This window comes from Pediculus humanus, genomic scaffold (genome assembly GCF_000006295.1).
Source record: "Pediculus humanus corporis 1103172107524 genomic scaffold, whole genome shotgun sequence".
NCBI lineage: Eukaryota > Metazoa > Arthropoda > Insecta > Psocodea > Pediculidae > Pediculus > Pediculus humanus.
The window spans coordinates 30,577-50,974 of NW_002987140.1; the positions used below are offsets into that span (position 1 = coordinate 30,577).

Genomic DNA, 20,398 nt, shown 5'->3' on the forward strand with positions numbered 1-20,398 from the left:
TCATGTTATTTGAAGTTTTCTTTTTTAATAATCAAATTGATATCTTTCAGGTTTTGTGTAAATTAAATGAAAATATAAATATTATTCAAGCTTCGGTTAATAAAAGTTGTTCATTGGTGTCATTAATTGTTAAAAAGAAAAATGAAGAAAATCAAGATGGGACTGAATACTATGAACATTTCATCGCCCAAGTCATAAAAAATGACAAAGAAGAACCTATTCTTCAAAAATTAATTGATTTAGAATGTCTCGGCTTGAAACGAAAGCAACAAATAATGACTAATTTTTTAAAAACAAAATCTAAAGATGTTTCTAAACTTTTAATATTCATACATCTTGAATGTAAATTTCTTTTTTCTTTTTTTTATAAATTATTTTTACACTTTTAACGGATTGTAATTCGTCTGATGTTTTTTTTTTTACAGGTATATCATTGTACAAATTGACCAAAGAAAATCCTGAAAAATTATTGATTGTTCAAATCGATGAGATAACAAAGTCTTTCATGTGGGCACAATGGGACTGTGAAATTCAGTCATTGTATTTTATACATTTTCGAAAAACATCACTTTCTGTTGAAGGTGATGATTTGTTAAAACAAGAAACAACACCAACTTTGAGTTGTCTTCAGTTTCACGAAGATCTTCCTCACGAAACCGTGGTAAAATTCTTAAAATTGAACTTGTGAATCTTTTGTATTCCAATATGAATATATATTTTTTTTCTTAGTTGAACATACCTTTGAATTTACCAAACATTTCGAGCACGAAGGACATGGGTTGCAGAATATACGAAGACGATCCATTGCCATTAAGAATTCACGATTGTTCTCTTGATTTAATTGTCGTGTCTGATCCATCAGGTACAATATGTATTTGCCATCATTATTTGTATCAGGCACGTGTAACTTAATATTGTAAAAATTAAGAAAAGGAATTGTTGATATGAAGTAAGAAGAAATATTTTTTGTTCAGCCAATAAAAGGACCAAATATAGATAGTCCTAAATCGGAAGCGACGGTTCATTTTGCCTACTCCGTTACTCTTTTACATCATGGATGCGTAATTCACAGTGTTGTTCCTGGAGTACCCTGGAGCCAAGCAAAAACAATGAAACCAGTGTTTGCATTTCTAGGAAGTAAACTACTTTTTTTTTATTGTTAAAATTTTTTTTGAAAATGATATGATTTAAAGTAAATAATAATTTTTTTTCAGGTCAATATTTGGTTGTTTACGTCGCAGGGTTGTTTACTCATTTATTAGATATCGGTTTGGCACACGAACCATTTTGCCACATCCTCATGAACGGGGTGTTGTCAATGGTACCTCAAAGTGCTTCACGATTGGTAACCATCAAAGGTGAATTCACGGAGTCCACAGTATTTGAAGACGATACGGAATTATTACCAACAATAATGATTGATCTCAACACGATGGATTTATTAGAATTTGAAATAGATGTCGAAGATTTAATGACTAGTTTATCAACAATTGAATCAATGAATAATAGATTATCTATTTTACATTATTTATTAATTCATGCAGTTGATTTTGAAAGAGTGGAAGAAGTAAATTTTATTCTTTACATTTTCTTAATTTTTTTTGAATTTTTAACGCGAATTGCAAATTTTGCTCTTTTTAACCCGTAGGCATTAATGATTTTGATAAAACAACCGACTGATATTAATACTCCTAAATTTTTACAAGAAATTCTTATTGGAGGAGCTTATTCCTTGGCGAAAAAAAAATTTTCTTCTGAATTCAATCACCTCCTTAACCTTTTACCCATGACTTGCATTGAACTGAAAAGACAAACCGAAACCAAGGTGGTATAAAATATTTGTTACTTTTTTATAGTATGTAAAAGTTTTTTTTATCAACATTATTTTTTAAATTCAGTTAAGTAAAGTTTCTTGTACGATTACTCAAGAAATACTTTGGAATACAGCAATGATGTTATTATCTCCTCGACAAAGACTGATTCCGTTTGCGACGGATATATGGAAAAAACTTTGGGATCAATTAATAAAATTAATGGAGACGCCCAGATTCAAACCTTGTCAAGTAGCTGATAAACTTCTCATGTCTCTAGAATGCTATCAGGTTCATATAAAATCTTAATAAACTCGTTTAAAACCATTTAATAAAATTTAAAGATGGCAAATCATTTTAGCCAGAAGCATTATCAACGTGCACGACACCAATTTCTTCGGGAATAAGCCTTTTAGATCATTATTCAGATCTTTCTGATGCCAATCAAAAATCAAAATGCATTGAAACTAATATGAAAATTTTTCTTCCCTTCACGGAAACGGAAAGTTGCACGGCCAGTAAACAAGAACACGTTATTTCAATAGTAAGAAGAACTGTTTTAGGATAAGTAAAGCATTAAATTTGTGTTTATTTGAAAAAAAAAAAAAAAATTCCATTTTAGAATTTAAGAGAAATAAGTTTACATTTATTAAAAAATAATCTTCACGAACATCCTGCTAACGTCAACCCTGTAGCAACTAGTTATGTAACAGCTCAATTAGAAATATCAAAATTATTATGTCACCTGTTAGGAAAAATGTCTGGAATCGAAGATGATATGTGTTCAGAAAAAGGATTTTCATTAATGTGAGAAATTTTTTTTTTTTTTTTTTAAAATAATAATTCTAGTGTTAAAAAAAACACATGAAATTTTTTTATTTTAGAAAAAAAATGACTTCAAAACAAAGAATTATACTATTTTCTTATTATCAAAGATATTACAATGCTGCTGACACTTTGGCTTATCCATTACCAAGAGGTTTTACATCCTTTTTTTGTTATTTGGGTTTTACTTCTCTTTCTTATCAGTATTTTTTAATGTATTTAAAAAATAATGTATTTGAATTACAAATCGACGTAATGAAGGAAATAATGCAAGGTAATTTTTACAATTACTCATAAAACCAAAATTAGTATCGAATAATAATAATTACATGTTTTTCAGACATTGAAGATACCGAGGAAGGTGTAAATAAAAAATTACAATTATTATTATTATTGCCAAGATCCAGAGCTAAAAGACTTTTGCATAATTGGTCTCATGGTGTTAGCTTAATGATAAGAGCTCGAGAACACGCATTAAATATATTAACAGGAGTTCAAAGTTCACGTACGAAAGGTTTTTCTCATTCTCATCAATTAACAATGAAAAATTCAAAAGGTAAGAAAAAATTTTAAAAAAATTTAGTCATTTTTGTACTCCATTCATAATTTTTATTATTTATTGTTTATTAAGGATTGGCTGCATTTCCATCTGCCGATGGTTTATCCCCTTTGGATACTTTTTTAGATTTATTAACAGCAAAAGTTTGTCAATAAATTATTAAACCTTTTTCGTAATTATTATTTATTTATTTTTTTTTTACAAATTATACAAAATACTTTCAGCTAGCCTAACAGATTTGGATTTTAATTTATTAATTGATGCCACCATAGCATCAACACAAAATATATTTTCAGAAAATGATTCACAAAAAGAATAATTGAAAATTCCAACATGTCGCTCAATATATATATATATATATAATCTTTTTTTATAATTTAAAAATATAAATTTGTGCAAAAATAATTACAAGTGGATTTATATTTATTTAATAATTAATCGATACTTTCTAAATCGATAATTGATTTCCTCCATGAAGCTGTACTTTCTGGAGTCAGGTTTCGTAAGCAGTAATTTCTATAGTGTAATATTCTAAAATGATTTTTTTTTTTTTTTTTTTTTTTATTAATGGGAACGAATGTTGTTGATATTTTTTTTAAAAAGGGAATTTTACCTGGTTCCCGGTAAATTTGTTATTCTACCTTCTCCATACGGTATTCGCGTCCTCAAATTTCCCCATTTATCCTCTTGTTTTGGATCAATTAAAAAAAATAAACTTCTTCCCTCTGAAAAATCCACTTCGGATTTATAAACGTCTAAAATTTTAAAACCGGTCGCATAATATTCAGGCGTCATGAATGCAAATTTACAATCCCGTGGTAATGCATCTAAAAACCGTTAAACCGTTATTGGGGGGAGGGGGGGGGAAAAAAAAAGAAAAAATCATAAAATTTTCTTTTTTTTTTGCAAATGTGATTTTTACACAAATATATTACCGTAAAAACGAGGTCTTTTTCCAGGATGTATAGTTTTTAATGATGATTTTTTTATACAGGGTGGTACATATTTATGAGGAGGCAATGGGTGTTCTATTTTTTTAAAAATTTGCCCATCTTTATTATTATTAACCATTATTATTAAAATTATGATTTATTTACCTTAAAACTAAAATTTAGAATAATTAATAATAATAATAATAATAACACTAAATTAAATTTTTTAAAATGAGAATTTATGGAATTGGGAATAAAGCAAATGATAAAATGGAGAGAAAAAAAAATTAAATTTTTAAAATGAGTTTTAATTAATAAAAAAGTTTGTGACTTGAAGGAATTATTAATAAATAATTTGATAAATTTTTTATTTAAAAAAAAAAAAAAAAAAAAAAATAGAATATTGTTTATTTATTTAAAATTTTGAAAAATGTATAAATGTTTATATAAAATCACAATTATAAACGTTGTTTAAAAAAATTTAGTAGAATTTTTGCATGGTGTTCAACATATTAATAACTAAACTAATAACAATTAAAAAATGCATATTATGAAATTTGTAAAAAAAAAAATTGAGAATAAAATTAGAAAAACTTTTTTTATAAAATTGACTTACAAACTAATATCACTTAATAATGTTGCAAAAACATGCAAAACAGCCGACTTAAAATTATTTTTATAAATTATTAATAAATGTATTTTTGCATTATTGTGATGCAAGTAGTTTTAAAAAAAAAAAAAAATTAATATCGAATAGTTATTTGATGTTTAAAAATTTCGAGTATTGATAAATTATAAAACTTGTTTTTAAGCATAAAAGAAATTTACAATTTTATACACTCGCTTATAATATGATTCATCAATAATAAAATTTAAACAATAAATAAATAAATAATGCTTATTTAAAAAAAAATGGCACTTAAATGACTAATTAATAATAATATTAATCACAATTTATAATTATTTTTAAAATTCGATTAATATCAATAAAAAAATTTTTTTAAAAAATAAATTGTCATGAAAAGTAATCGTTAAAGCTCAATATAAATTTCACATAATAAATATATTAAATAATAATAATAATAGAAACAAATTTCATATTTAAAGAAATTTATTTTAATAAATAAATAAATAAAATTATGAAATTCATATGCAAAGCATTTCGCTTGTATTTAAAAAAAAATTATATTTGTTCTCGTCTAATGGATGGCTTTAGCAAATAATTTAACTTATGAAATTGTTTAACTAATTAATAAAAAATAAATTATAAAAATAAAACTTTATAAATAAGTGAAACAATAGTTAAGAACAAAAATAAATAAATTTTAATAAATAAAAAAAAATATAATTAAAACATTGCTTTATATGCATTAAATTAAAATAAAATTAAAAATAAAAATATTTCAACAATAAATGTTTCAAGTTTTGCCAATAATTTTTATTAATATAAAATAATTAAATAAATTAATAAATAATAATTAAGAGCCTAATAGCACCATGCATTTTCATATCTTCTTTTTTTTAAGAAATTATCTAAATCTGCCAATTGTTGTAGAAAGCCTTCATTCGGATATATGGCTCTCTTTTTCTTAACAGTTCTTAATGCTTCAGCAGCAGACATGCCTAATTTAATCATTAGATAAGCTAAAACACATGTGCTTGATCTTGACTTACCCATCAAGCAATGTACATAAACTATTCCATTTGAATTGATTGCATTTTGTATAAAATCAGCAGCGACATGAAAATATTCCGAAATCTTGACGCTAGGATGATCCAACAATTGAAATCCCATATATTTAATTCCGACATCCTTATAAAAGTACCCATTGGTATTGACCATACTAAAAGCTTTTCCTTCTGCAGTATTTAATACATGAGTAATTCCTAGTTTCTTCAAAAAGTCCTTATTTTTAGCTGTAGTCCTATTCAAAAAAATTATTGAAAATAAATTTTTATTAATTTTGTAACAAACTTTGACATGATGCGACAAAAAAATTTTTGTTCCTTTTAGAAAAAAAAAAAAAATTTTTTAATTAAATCATAAAAAAAATCTAAATTAAATTTTTTATAGACGCCTACCCATCGCCAATAAATATATTTGGATAAACTTCATCACAATCAACGTATAACATTCCAACATAATCATCCCTAAAATATTTTTGCCTGCAATATGATCCGCAAGTTGGGGTTTGATGCATTATCTGTATCAAAGATTGAGCCGTTGTTTGTCCACTGTTAAAATATTCTGTATGGTGCTAAAATATTTAATTTTTTTTCAAAGAAAAAAAAAAAAACTTAATTATCCATATTCAGATATTATTTCTATGAGCAATGATTTAATTTTTTTCAACTTACCTGAGATACATCTCTTGGAAATGAGTAGTGAGGATAATTTCTATTTTTCCAATTTAAAGGCATATTTAAAATAACTTTCTGAACTTCAAACTAAAAAATTCATAAATAAAAATGAAAATAATAATCCCTTTTTAAAAAATTGTTTAAATCGCCAATAAGAAAATTTTATGAGAAAGAAGTAGTTCTGATAAAACACAACGGTTTTAGAAACAATTTTTCATCCTACATAATAGATTCTACGCATTACTTCTGTAGTAAATTATGTATGTTGGCTTTAATAAAATTAATGATAAAATAATATTTAACCAACAATAAATAAGTTTTTAAAAAAAATTTTAAATTTTAATTTTTAAAAAATTCATATATAAAATAAAATAAAATTTAAAATTTTTAAATAAAAGTTTTGAAACTAGTTCAAGGATATGTATTTATTTATATTTGTGCGTAATATTAATTTTCTGTGAACATAAACATTTTTTTTCTAATTATTACGGGAATCAGTATCATTCTTAAAAATTTAATTTGATAAAAAATTTTTTTTAGTAACTTAATTTTAATTGTTATTTAAATTTTTAAAATTGATTTCATTGTAATTTTTTTTAAAAAAAAGTGTTTCCAAAATTAGAGTAGTAAGGCAGACATTTTATTGTGATTCAGTTGACATTCGCAACAATTTAAAAAAAAATGGGTTGTGATGGAGGAACTATTCCTAAAAGAGATGAATTAGTGAGGACTAAAAAAAAACCAGAACAAGTAAGTTTTTTAAATATAATATTTTTTCTAATTTATTTATTAAAAATTTTTTAAACAAAATTAACAAGTTTTATGCTTATATTGATTAAATGTTAAAATTTTTTTAAACAATAAGTTCATTTTTGATTTATCCTTTTTCAGAAAGATAAACAATCTGAATTGTCATTTAAATGGGGACATTGTGCAATCACCCAAGAGCCGTTAAAAGCGCCTATCGTTGCTTGTCAGCTTGGAAGGTTATACAATAAAATGGCCATATTAGAATCGCTTCTTGATCAATCTGGATTGCCCGATGGATTTAAACACATTAAAAATTTACGTGAAGTGAAAGAACTTAATTTAACTAATAATCCAGCTTTTAAAGATTCTGATACAAAAGGTGATTCATATAACGACAATGTTTCTCCATACATATGTCCAGTAATTGGTTTAGAAATGAATGGAAAGTACAGATTTGTGTACTTTTGGTCTTGTGGATGTGTCATATCTGAAAGAGCACTTAAAGCTGTAAAGACTAAAATATGTCATAAATGTCAAAAACCATTTTCTAATAATGACATAATAATTCTTAATGGTACAGATGAAGATTTGCAGCTAATGTCTGATTTAATGAAAGAAAGGCAAAAAGAATTAAAAGCTAAAAAGAAACAGGACAAAATCAACAAAAAATTGGCAGATAGTAGTAAACTTAATGCAGAGGGAGAAAGTTCAAATTCTGAACTTTCATTGTCTAATAAAAGTAATTCAGTATCGAAATGTTCGAATTCAACCAAACACTGCATAAAAAGACCTAATAATGGAGTTAATATGCAAATTGAAGATCCACAATTTAAGAAAACAAAGTTAGACTATAGTGTTGCCAAAGATCCAAAGGCAACTGAGGTTTTTAAGTCCATATTCACTTCTCATAAAAGTGCAGATAAACAAATAAAAGCCCATTGGGTCACTTATAATCCATTTTATAATTAATAACTGTGTTATATAATTCAAAAAAATTTTTATTTTAAAGAACTTTTTTATTTTATTAATTGTAATGTATAAAGTAATTTTTGTTTATGATTTTCAAAAATAAAAAATAAATAAGTACAATAATGCATTTAAAAAAAATATATTTAATACAATAACATAAATACAATATTTAATACAATATTTTTTTATTTACACCTTTCCAAAAAGATTAAACAAAAAGTTATTATGGTTAACAGTAAGCTATAAAAATTCAAAAAAGGTGAACAAAGTTATAGTAATTGATTGATTATTAATTATGGATTCATTTGTTTTAAAAGTCATTATCATTGAAAATTATTTGGAAATTACATACGTAATACGTTAATATATTTAATTTCTTTTAATTAAAGATTTTTGTTTAGTGAGTAATAAATAAATTGAGAGGAAAAAGCTTAAAATTTTAATTTTAATTTAAGTTATTTGTTAAAAACAAAAGTAATATCTTAAACAGAAGTATAATAAAATTTTCCAATTGACTAAAGTATAAACAGTAAAAAACCCGCCTAAAAAGTTTTATATCTATGGCCACGTCGTAGCATTTCGCGCCTTGAAATTGGCCTCCAATGGCAACCATTTTTTTTATTTTACATTTTTTTTTATCGTAAGTTTGATTGCTATTTTTAATTTTTTTAAAATTATAATTTAAAAAATATTATTATTTATTAATTTTAAATGTTTTTCGGTAAATAAAAAATTTAATAAACGTTCAAATTAAAATTTAAAAAAGAACTATTTTTTTAAGCGGAAGAATTTCGGATTCCCGCGAAAATTTTGATGTTCTTTAAACCAGTTAAGCAGAAATCAATTAGACCCAGCCCAGTAAGTGGCTTGATCTACTTTAGTTTTTAAAATTGAAAGTTTTGTTATAATTTAGCTAAAATATATTTAAAAATGGAATTAGAAGAGGAAGATCAAGTTACTTATGAAAGACATCATAAATTGTGCACTTCTTTAAATATGGATAAAGCAGCTGCTGACGATGCTTGGAAAAGTTACTTAGGAATGAAGCAAAATTATACTCTAGAGGTAAAAAGCAAAACATTTTAAGTAAAAATCAATTAATTTTTGTCAATTTCAAAAAGATAGTAAATGCAATATCGTTAGAACAAATGGTTATAGTAAAGACAATTTACTATAGGTGTAATTCTTTGAATTTACCGTCAAGTCTGTGTAAACAATCATCACAAATTACCAAATTAATCTACATTTCAAATGTTTGTTTTTCATTGACAATAATTCACTAAAATAAATATACAAATAAAATTTTTAATTTTACGGTTTTATTAGTTTATTTGTTTATTTGTTTTAGGGAGATCAGTTACACTGGCTTTGTTGTGCACTTTATGTTGCTTGTAGAAGATCTCAAACTCCTACTTTAGGAAATCCTCCTATTTTTATAGAAGGAAATTTAGTAAGTCTTACAAGACTTTTAAGGCAGTGCAATTTAAGCCTTATTCAATTCTTTAAAAAATGTAAAAAATGGGCAGATATGGCTAATTTGCCAAAAGAATTTCGTTCTAAATTTGACCATTTGGAAAGGAAATATGAAGTTTCCAAAGTTATTTTTATTAGATATAAACAAATGTTTCTCGATATTTTTAATGAGCCGACTCCAGAAATATATCAACATAAGTCTAAAAAACCTAGGTAAGTTTCATATTTAAAAAAATTTAATGTATTAGTAAACATATTCAAAAATTACACTTTAAAATTAATTGTTTTAAATTTTTTACTTGTACGTATAAAAATTTTTTTTTTTAATATTTTAAATAATTTTCTTTTTGCAGAAATTTTCCATGTTCTAGTTCTAGACTTTTTAATTTTTGTTGGACACTATATATAACTATTAAAGGAAGTTTTACTGCTGTCGCTGTAGATCTTGTTAGTTCTTATCACTTGCTTTTAGCCTGCTGTGATTTGATGTACTCTAATGCATTATTGGCAAATCGAAAAGACTTACTTAATCCAAAATTTGAAGGTAATAGTAACATTTATTATTATTCTTATTATTGGGGTGTTTTTAATTTTTATTATTATATGAAGTCCATAAATACAAAATACTCTTGCTTAATTTTTTGATTTTGTTTAATGTACATTTTGATTAATATAATTGAATCACATATAAAAAATTCGAATTACAGAATCGAAATTATTAAAAATATTTTTTTTAATACAAATAATAAACATTATTTTTATGAAGCTAAACAAAATTGCTAAGAGAAAATAAATTTAAGTTAATTTTGTAAATTTTTGAACTGTACAAAAACTGTTTAAATCATCTTTAAAAATTGTAAATTTATCTTTTAGTTTTATTTTTATTATATTAATAATTAATTATTTATTACTTCATTTTCAGAACTAAATTAATAAAAAATAATTTTTGACTTCTAAAAAAAAAAAAAATTTATACTACTTTAATAATTGACGTGAAATACATATTTTATAAATGTTCATTTTATTATTTATGATAAAGTTTTGTTTCAAAATGAACATTATTATTAGGTACCGAAATTAATCATAAAAATTTAAATTTAAAATTTAACAAAAATTCAGCTAGGTATTTTAATTATTTCATAATGTTTTCTGAAAGTGAATATTTGAATGTATTTAAAATAAAAAAAAAAAAAATGAAAACGATACATACATATTTTTTTTAAATAAAAATTTTTCTCCAAAAGTCCGATGATAAAAAGTTGATAAAAAGTTGCCGATGAAATAAGAAATTTTTCAATAATTACATCTTCTTTTTCTCCAATAAATAAGCTCAGTATTTTATTCGATTTTTTGTTTTTCTTTTGTTATTTTTTTTAATGTCAAATTTCAAATTTTTGTTTTAATGGAATAAGAGAAGAATTCAACATATATATTTATGACACATCAATAAGGAAACTTTGAAAAAAAAGACTGTGAATAGTTTAAAAATAAATTAATTAAAAAATACGAATTCTAATTTGTATTTTTAACTTCTTAAACGTTTCATATAAAAAAAAAAAAAAATTTTTTTTTTAGGTTTACCTTCGGATTTCAATAGTCCTAATTATTCTCCACCTGCTGAAGCCAACAGTATAATTGATGTATTATGTAAAAAACATGATGGCATTTCTGTCGAGCAAAAAGTGTCAAAGATATGTTGGAAAATCACGTTAATGAAATATTTGAAAAAAGATTTTAAAAGGGAATGCTGATGCGGGATTTACAAGTTTATTAGATCCTCTTTATTTTGAATCTAATTTTAAAGAAATTAATAAAGTTTATGATAAATACACGTTAAGCGTTGGGGAATTTGACGAAAGAATTTTCTTAAGTAAGTAATTGCATTTATTTGCTTAGCAAAAAGTTATTATGTAAAAAATTTAGGATGTATTTTAATAATAATTTTTGTTTATTGTTATAGGCGATGAAGCTAATGAAGATATTGGAACATTAGATAACATGGATGGTGACGAAGGGAAAAAAAATTCTCAATCCGAATCTGTGAGTGTAAGTAATTAATTAATTAATTAATTAAATTTATTTACGTTTTTTTAAATTATCGAATTGTATCACGTGAAATTTTATATATTCTTTATATAATTATTTTTAGTAGGTTTGATTTTAAACCTAAAATAAATATTTGTACTTTTTTATAGAAGTCATTAGCTCCGCCTAGTCCATTGACCGGTAAAAAATGGTTAAAAAATGATGAAAGGGAAACTAGCACTAGTCAAAATACGGCTCTTTCAACGGCAACCCAAGCAATTAATCGTCTTAAAACTATTTTAGAAGGAAGACAGGCTCATCCAAGTGAAAAACTCTACGAAATATACGCGTAATTATTTTTGTGATCGATTTTTAAAAAAAAAATTTTTTTTTTTTTTTCTCACTTATTTCAATTATTTAAAAAAAAAAAAAATTAATTATTAATTATTTTAAAACAGGACTTGTGAAGAAAATCCGGAAGAAAAAATTGATTTTATTGTAAATGAACTGGGTAAAAAATTTGGAGAGGCGTACAATCAGCCAAACGATCACACACCCGCCATTATATTTTACGATGATAAACTTGTTTTAGCAAAAAAATTATTTTATAAGTTGTTAGAAAATATATTGCTGTATGAAAAAAAAATAAAACCTGACGTTAATTTAAATGTAAGGAGGTTTGTTTGTAACGTTCAAAAAATTTGTTTTCCGGTAATTTTAAAATTTAACAAGTTTTTTTTTTTTTTTTTTTTAATTTTAAAATAGTAATATTAAGTCAGAATATAGTACACCAGTGTCTTTTTGCTTGTTCGTTGGAAATTATTATTTATACTTATAATTCTCAAAAATCATTTCCGTGGATATTGAATGCTCTCAACATTGAATCATATTATTTTTACAAAGTTATTGAAATGGTTCTTCGAACTGAGGATCAATTACCTAGAGTTATTGTTAAATATTTAAGCATGGTTGGTAGCTCTAGCACTCTAAAAACTTGATTTTTGAATAAAACAATTAACGACAATGTCGTAAGAAAGCATATTTTGTTTTTATACAGGTTGAAGAAAATATATTAGAAACTTTGGTCTGGCAAAATAGTAGCCCGTTATGGATAGCTCTTAAAAATGAATCGACAACTATACCAAAATGCGAAGATGTACTTTTACCATCACAAATCATGGATGAAAGTCATTCGCAAAATAATTATGTTTTAAATGCTTCTGTTCAAAAAATTCCTAATACTAGTAAGTTAATATTTTTTAGTTTTCGTAATTTGTTGTTCGTTTTTATTAAATTTTATTTTTACAAAATTTATTTCAGATCCTTCTCCCGGAGCAACTTTATCGGAACGATTCAATTCTCCCATTGTAACCAGGCAAGGAGAATCTAACATGAGAGTTCTTAGGCCGGGACAATCCGTCCTGCAAAATAATTATAGTAAGTTCTTAAAACATTCCTGCAAACGAAAATAATTTAATTGTGAATAAAAATGATGATTTACCAAAAAGCCTGTTAATTAATAAGTGAAATTAGGAATTTCAGGGTAAGAATTTTGTGTAAGATAAATTTAAGTATTTGAATGGTTGAATGAATGAGTGAATGAATGAATGAATTAATCGGAGAGTCCGAAATATTACAAGTACTTTGCGGATATCGAAGTGCATCTGAGGCTGATATGCCTATGATTAAAATCGGGAAAACTCTCAAGTTGAATGTTGTGTAAATGATGGTTTGGTTATGTGAAACTGATTTTTGCTAAAAAAAAAAAAGAAAAAACGATTTTTCCTAATTTAACCGTTTTTCCTATATTTATAGTCTTGATTATTTTTTAAAAGTTAGTTTTTATGTTTTATTTTTCGTAGGTAATTTTTCTTTTTAAAAATTTTTTTATTTAGGTTTGTATTTTTGATAATTTAATTTTAGTTTATTTTTATTTCCTTTTAGTATTTTTTTTTTTTTTTTTTTTTAACATAATGTTTTTTTTAAATTTTGTTTTAGTTTAGGTTTTTTTTTTTTTGTTTTCATAGGGTAATATCACTTTGAATTAACATGGCTTTTATTACATTTTATCATACATAAATCGTAGAAATATATGTATACGTATATTTTGAGGAATTTGCTGAAAAAATGAAAATATCTGATTCATTGATATGTTTATTAAAAAAAAGAAATCACCGCAGTTGGTTTTTAAAAATTTTTAATTTAATTTTTTGTTTTTTTTTTTTAGTTGGAGCGAAAAACAGCGTGACAAGATGTAATCCTTTGAAAGAAGAATTGGTTGAGGAAAAACCAAAACGAACTGGGTCACTTAGTATTTTTTTTAGAAAGGTATTGTTATTTTTATTATTTTTCTTTCCCACTAAATATCAAAATCGTGGTTTTTATTATTATTATTTTTTTATAAATAATTATTGATATAATTTTTTTTTTTTTTTTTAGTTTTATAGTCTATCATCGGTACGAATGCAAGATTTGTGTGTGAAATTAGGTATAAAAGATATAAGTTTAATGAAAAAAATTTGGACATGTTTCGAACATTGCATCGTTCATCATATCGAATTAATGCAAGATCGACATTTGGATCAAATATTAATGTGCTCTATTTATGTTATATGCAAAGTGGCTCATACCGATGTAAGTTTCTTTTTTTTTTTTATATATTTGTTGGCCTTGTCTTAGACACTAATCTATTATTATTATTATCATTTTTATTTTTTTTTCAAGTTTGAACCAACGGAAAGGTCGTTTATGGAAATAATGAAATGCTACAGATTTCAACCTCAGGCAGCATCGCATGTCTACAGAAGTGTTTTATTATCAAAGACTGCTTTAGGTAAGTTTTTTAAACGTTATTATTATCAGGTTAACAATTTTTTAACTTTACAAAATAAATTTTATAGGTAATAATGAAAATTCCAACAAAGGAAATGGTATATCAAGTGTTCCTTTAACTCCTAATAATTTAGCTGGTACGTCAACCTCTTACGATAATCAAGAGAGAGGAGATTTAATTAAATTTTATAATTCTGTTTATGTTGCGACTGTACAAAGTTTCGTCAATAGGTTTCGCTCTAATCAGGTTGACTAATTATTTTAGCATTTATTAGTTATTTTTTTGTCACATAATAATGATAATGACAATCGTTTCTTTTTCTTTTCTTTTTTTTTTTTTTGTGTAGCAATCCGACGTTAGCCTTCAACTTCTTTCCCCTATCCCCAAAGGTAGATCAACTTCTAAATCACCGATGAGAAGAGTATCACAAAAACATCCAGTATTCATTGTTTCGCAGAAACATTCTGTTTACGTTCGACCGTTAGACACTTCGTTTAATTTGTCGTCCGGATCCCAGGCATTAACTTATTGCGTAAATCGCAGTCCGGCTAAGGTAGTTTTAAAATAAAATTTAAATTTTGTTCCGAAAAAGTTTATCTCTTAATAAGATATTTAAACAAGTTTTTTTTTTTTTTTTTGTTACATTCATTGAAATTTATTTCAGGATCTAAGGGCAATCAACGATATGATAAATGATAGTGGAATAATGGTAAAAAGGAATTTGACAGATTTTACGGATGGAGTAACCACGGGAATATCACGGAATGTCAATTCGAGTAAACGAAGAATTCAAAATGTTATAGACGATCGTCGAGGTGAAAGTCTATAAAAATTTAGTTTAAAAAAAAAAAAAAAAAAAATTATTTCACTTACTGTACATTATTTTCTGTTTATAAATATTGATTATTTTTCTCGCCGCCATATTTTTAACTTTAAAGTCTTTTCTCGTTTACAAATGTTTTCAAATTTACATAATAATTTAAAAAATTTATTACAAAAAAGTAAAAGATTCGTACTTGGAACACAAAAATTTATTTTTTTTTTCAAAATTCGACTATTATTTATTATTAGACTGATGAAAGTGCAATAGGAAAAGAATAGAAAAAGAAAACCTGAATCTTATTTTTTGGTGCGTTTTAACACTATAATCTTCTGAAAAACTTTCTGTATATCAATATACTATAAATATATTGATTAGTATGAATATTTACTATTAAAGTAATTATATTAGTAATAAAAAAAATTTGTAGCCGAACAAATAAATAAAAATTAGGGTTATTATTGTTATTTTAATTTAAAAATAATTAATTATCATTTATTTTTAATTAAACACGTGTAGCACACATTAATTGCACCATTTATAAATTATATATATATATTTTCCATGAATTATTAACATTACAGTTTTTTTTAATGTTTTAAACAAAAATTATTACAATTTTTTTTAAAGTAAAAGTAAAATTTTGATGATAATAATAATAAAATGCAATTTTTTAACATGAAAAATTTATTAAATAAAATTTATCAGAGTAAAATAAAATGAGTTCTAATAAAAAATCTACTGATAGGTTTTTAAATAATTTTGGTGTACCTTTTTTTTTTTTTTATTTATTGACTTCAGTAGTCTTAATTTTTTTTGTACCTTGACTGCATTATTGCTATTTAAAAAAAAAAAAATTATTTAAAATTATAACATAATAATAAAAAAAAAATTTTGAATTAATTTAAATAATTAATGAATTAATTATTGTTAGATAACAAAAAAAAAATTTTTTATTAAATGATATCTGTTTATTATTATTATTATTTATATTCGTGATTTTTTTTTCAATATGTTCAATACTGGAAAGGAGAAGAAGAAAAACAAAAAAAAACTTTTTTAAAATTTATTATTATTATTATTATTATTATTATTATTCATAAATAAAATTCATGAAAAAAATTTTTGATGAAATTATAAAAAATTTAAATTTTTAAATGTTTTTTTCGATTTGATTTGTAAATAAAATCCATCGCATATTATTATTATTATTATTATTTTTTGTAACTTTAGTGCTGTTTTCTAATGAATTGTTCTTTTTGGCATATATATTAGTTGTTAATAATTTGTAATTTCATATTATTATTATTATTATTATTATATGGTAAATGAATTAAAAATAAATTTTTTTTAAAAAATAATATTAAAATGAAATAAATATTATTATTATTATTATTATTATTATTGGACTGAAAAGGAATATAAAAAAAAATTTTTTTTTTTTTTTTAAAATGACAGTACTAAATTATTTAGATAATAGTATTTGAATTTTCCGAATTTTTTTTTTTTTTTTTTAACTATTTTTTTTTAATTTTAGTACGGATTAGTTTTTATTAATTTTAAATTTTATTTTTATTTTTTTTTTTGATTTGTTAAATAATTTTACAACAAAATAAATAAATAAATAAATAAAACTAATCCGTTCTCTGATAAATTTTTAACATCTACTAATGTATTTTGTTTTGTTTATATTTTTGTTTTTCGTTTTTTTTTTTTTTTTTAATTTTAATTAATAAATTAGGATATAATATAAATAATTATGTCGTCGAAATTTTTTTTTTAAATTTTAATACATTTATTATAAATAATTAAGATAGGCTTTTGCCTTAAATATTACAAAAACTAATTGAAAATAAAAATTAAATTATTTTTTTCTCATTTTTAATTTTTATAATTTATTATTATTATTATATAAAAAAAATACATATATAAATTACAAATAGGTAAAAGTAAATAAAATTTTACAATAATAATAATTGTATTAATATTATAATATTTAATAATTTTATAAATTTAAACATTCTATAACTACATCTTTACTTTTACCGCCATTTTTTTTATATTCAGAATAAATCCACACAAATAATTTTATATAAAAAAATTTTGGAATTTTTACACTTAATTGTAATGATTTTGTTATTAATTCTTTTGTATAATTTTTATTTTTATCACTTATGTAAATATTATATTCTAAATTATGTTTATCGAATATGTTAAAAGGGGATTCCCATTTTATATTTAAAGACCCGTTAGTTGTAAAAAATTGACAAATGGCATTTTGAACGATACTTGGATAAAACCATTTATTATGTATGATTTCATAATCGTTTTTATATTTATTATTTACGTGATGAAAAAATGATTTTTGAAAAAATTTAAAAAAATCATGGCTTACCCAAGTATCTTGGTACATGTGATATAAATAATTTGGATCGTTGCAACAAATAACGGCGGGTACTTTTTGAGTATTTTTTATTTTTTCTTGTTCTATCATATTTAAATGTTTTATTCCTCCTAATAATGGATGAGCATTTGGATGTGGTACTGAATTATTTTTAAATTTATTTTCCCATGAAAAATAAAATAGTTGGTTGTTTTTATATTTTGTGATAGGTTTAATAAAAGATACAATGTCAGATTGAATGGCAAAAGGAAATAATTCGATTATTAAAGAATGTGGTTTCATAAAAATGGTAAAAATCATTTCAGCACCATGCATGCCAATTACTAAATCACAATTCGATAATATTTTAATAAAAAAGGTAAAATTACTGTTAAGTAAATCAATGCACATGACATTTATTTCGTTTTTTCTCAGTAATTTTTTCATAATATTTTTTACCTTTTCTGTAACTTCATTTACATTTAAAATTTTCCTAGTTTTTTCTCTGCTTATTATTACAATGTCTGGGTTTTTAGTCGAGTTTGAATGGACATTAAGTTTGGTTTTGATGTAAGAAGTAAACCTTACAATGTCATGATTGTTTAAAAAAAAATTGTTAACAGGACCATGAGGTTCGTTGAAACCATACTGATACCATATACTATCAAGAATTAATCCAGCATGCATTTCCTCTATGCACAAGATTTGGTTATTATTATGTAAAAGTAGTTGAGGTAATAAAATTGGATTTCCTTTAGAAAATATTTTATACAAGTCGAAAAATGGTCCTGTCGGAAAATTATCGTGAAATATCAGTTTAAAACTTTGCATGCAAACATCATTTTTCATGCATAAAAATTCTAGGGTTAAAAACAAAGGAAATAAATCATCATGAATAACATGCATGATGTTATCAGGTTTAATTCTTGAAATCAAAAATCCTTTTTTTTCAAATATAACTACTTTTTTACTTAAAAAATAATCATAATTTTCCACAACAGTTATATTAGCATAAAATTGATTGTGAAACAGGATAGAGGACAGTTGTATTTTTTGCATAAAATAAATATCTTGAAATCCTTTCAAAACGGAATCCTTTCCCAAAAAAAATAAAAAAGTTTTTAAATCTGAATCGTAGCAAACATTATTGAATTTACACAGATTTACATTATTTTGTTCTTTCACACACCAAACAGAAGATTCATTAAATTTTAATGAAGATAAATACAATGGTTTCTTATTATAATTTACAAAAGGAATCACAAGCAATAAAGACAAAATACAAAAAATAAAAGAATATAAAAAATTACTTAATAACATGTTTAGTTTATATTTCATTTTGAACACAAACAGTTATAATTCTTAAAATTCTTAGATAATTTAGTAATTATTGAAAACAGAATGCAAGCATGTGATTTAGTCAAATACTTTGTAATAACTTGAAAAAAAAACATTAACAAAAAATAAAGTCTTTATTAATTAAAGTCATAAAAATATGTAATGCAAGTACTGGTAATATTATCCACAGGGGTAAAACAATATAAACTGTAGATAGATTTATTGAAGGATATTCTAATTTTAAACACAACATTATTTCAAATGCCAATTTGAGAACAATCATTGTAACTAAATACAGATTCATTGATACATCAACATGTCTATTGAATCTTCTGCTTTTACAAAAAGAAACAGTATCTATAACTGAATAATTTAAAATTATGGCATTAAATATCCAAACAGGAATGAAAACCACAAACCAATTCCACTGCGTGCGATTATCCACTCGTAAAACCAATAAAATTAAAAACACAAGAAGAGTGAACCAAGTAAATAATGCTCTATGAAGAACTGACATTATTTAAAACATTAAATGTATAAAAACTTGAAGAAAAGCACGCATTCAAAAATAATTTCATTGATAAAAACATTTAGTTAATTTAATATCATCTAATTTTTTAATGACATTTTTTTTTTGTAAAAAAAAAAACAAAATAATAATAATGGTAATAATAATTTTAAAAATGAAGTATATAGTCACTAAAATTAAAATTTTTTTATAGTTTCAAACCAAAAAAAAAAAATAAAACGTACAAAAAAATGAAACTAATAAACGAAATCAAAACTTTTTATACTATCCATTGCATTAAGTTGTTAAAACGTGTCAATAGACAAAGCCTTAAATAAAAGGCGGTTTTTTGTTAGAAAATATAAGGTTTAAAATTAATTTTAAAAGCTTTTGTTGAATTTTTTGTGTAAGTTACATTTATTAAACTTTTTATAATTCAATATTCTTGAATATTTGAATATTCAATATTCGTAATTCTACTTGATACGTCTGAAAAATAATTTTAACTTGTTATTTGAAAAAAAAAATTTTTTACCACGATAATTTTATCCTTAATTCAAATATGAAGAATACCGTGTAAAATTTTATAAAACATGTATAAAAATATAAATTAAACGTTTTTTTTTTTTTTAAATAATTAATTAGATAAAACTACATTTGATATTTACAGGAAAAATATGAAAAAATTAAATTTAAAAAAGTAACCGACTAGTGCGCCATCTTTGAAACATAAATTGCATGGAGTACAACGCAGGCGTGAATTAAAACACACCTGTCAACGCCGGCGTCCGTCAGTTAGTGATCCAGTTTA

The 20,398-nt window shown here is 23.6% G+C and overlaps 6 protein-coding genes across 6 annotated transcripts in view; 3 read left to right on the forward strand and 3 right to left on the reverse strand.

Annotated features, from left to right (window-relative positions):
• The window catches only part of Phum_PHUM177260 (protein pigeon, putative), a gene marked incomplete at both ends in the record, with an annotated part of 4,120 nt that extends 606 nt beyond the window's left edge, over positions 1 to 3,514 (forward strand). Inside the window, 13 exons of the mRNA XM_002425106.1 lie at positions 51 to 342; positions 426 to 661; positions 730 to 901; positions 997 to 1,137; positions 1,215 to 1,567; positions 1,649 to 1,825; positions 1,899 to 2,102; positions 2,173 to 2,355; positions 2,434 to 2,618; positions 2,696 to 2,910; positions 2,977 to 3,192; positions 3,268 to 3,294; positions 3,420 to 3,514. Coding sequence (XP_002425151.1) covers positions 51 to 342; positions 426 to 661; positions 730 to 901; positions 997 to 1,137; positions 1,215 to 1,567; positions 1,649 to 1,825; positions 1,899 to 2,102; positions 2,173 to 2,355; positions 2,434 to 2,618; positions 2,696 to 2,910; positions 2,977 to 3,192; positions 3,268 to 3,294; positions 3,420 to 3,514 — 2,496 coding nt within the window. The remainder of the gene's footprint in view (positions 1 to 50; positions 343 to 425; positions 662 to 729; positions 902 to 996; positions 1,138 to 1,214; positions 1,568 to 1,648; positions 1,826 to 1,898; positions 2,103 to 2,172; positions 2,356 to 2,433; positions 2,619 to 2,695; positions 2,911 to 2,976; positions 3,193 to 3,267; positions 3,295 to 3,419) is intronic.
• A 174-nt stretch (positions 3,515 to 3,688) lies between these two features.
• On the reverse strand, positions 3,689 to 3,990 carry Phum_PHUM177370 (uncharacterized protein; the record flags this gene model as incomplete). Its single annotated transcript, XM_002425107.1, has 2 exons — positions 3,689 to 3,711; positions 3,837 to 3,990. 2 exons carry the CDS (start codon positions 3,988 to 3,990, stop codon positions 3,689 to 3,691), a joined length of 177 nt encoding a protein of 58 aa, XP_002425152.1.
• Positions 3,991 to 5,613: 1,623 nt separating this feature from the next.
• On the reverse strand, positions 5,614 to 6,328 carry Phum_PHUM177380 (dual specificity protein phosphatase, putative; the record flags this gene model as incomplete). Its single annotated transcript, XM_002425108.1, has 2 exons — positions 5,614 to 6,052; positions 6,210 to 6,328. The coding sequence occupies 2 exons, from the start codon at positions 6,326 to 6,328 to the stop codon at positions 5,614 to 5,616; spliced, it is 558 nt and encodes a 185-aa protein (XP_002425153.1).
• Positions 6,329 to 7,169: 841 nt separating this feature from the next.
• On the forward strand, positions 7,170 to 8,207 carry Phum_PHUM177390 (uncharacterized protein; the record flags this gene model as incomplete). Its single annotated transcript, XM_002425109.1, has 2 exons — positions 7,170 to 7,238; positions 7,380 to 8,207. 2 exons carry the CDS (start codon positions 7,170 to 7,172, stop codon positions 8,205 to 8,207), a joined length of 897 nt encoding a protein of 298 aa, XP_002425154.1.
• A 930-nt stretch (positions 8,208 to 9,137) lies between these two features.
• Phum_PHUM177400 (P107, putative) lies at positions 9,138 to 15,367 on the forward strand (the record flags this gene model as incomplete). The annotated part of the gene is made up of 15 exons (XM_002425110.1): positions 9,138 to 9,272; positions 9,556 to 9,893; positions 10,034 to 10,224; positions 11,422 to 11,550; positions 11,641 to 11,720; positions 11,876 to 12,054; positions 12,164 to 12,382; positions 12,481 to 12,673; positions 12,763 to 12,927; positions 13,989 to 14,033; positions 14,145 to 14,324; positions 14,430 to 14,553; positions 14,606 to 14,784; positions 14,885 to 15,091; positions 15,203 to 15,367. The coding sequence occupies 15 exons, from the start codon at positions 9,138 to 9,140 to the stop codon at positions 15,365 to 15,367; spliced, it is 2,529 nt and encodes an 842-aa protein (XP_002425155.1).
• A 1,625-nt stretch (positions 15,368 to 16,992) lies between these two features.
• Phum_PHUM177410 (uncharacterized protein) lies at positions 16,993 to 19,596 on the reverse strand (the record flags this gene model as incomplete). Its single annotated transcript, XM_002425111.1, has 4 exons — positions 16,993 to 17,022; positions 17,754 to 18,836; positions 18,909 to 18,977; positions 19,252 to 19,596. The coding sequence occupies 4 exons, from the start codon at positions 19,594 to 19,596 to the stop codon at positions 16,993 to 16,995; spliced, it is 1,527 nt and encodes a 508-aa protein (XP_002425156.1).
• Between the last annotated feature and the right edge of the window lie 802 nt (positions 19,597 to 20,398).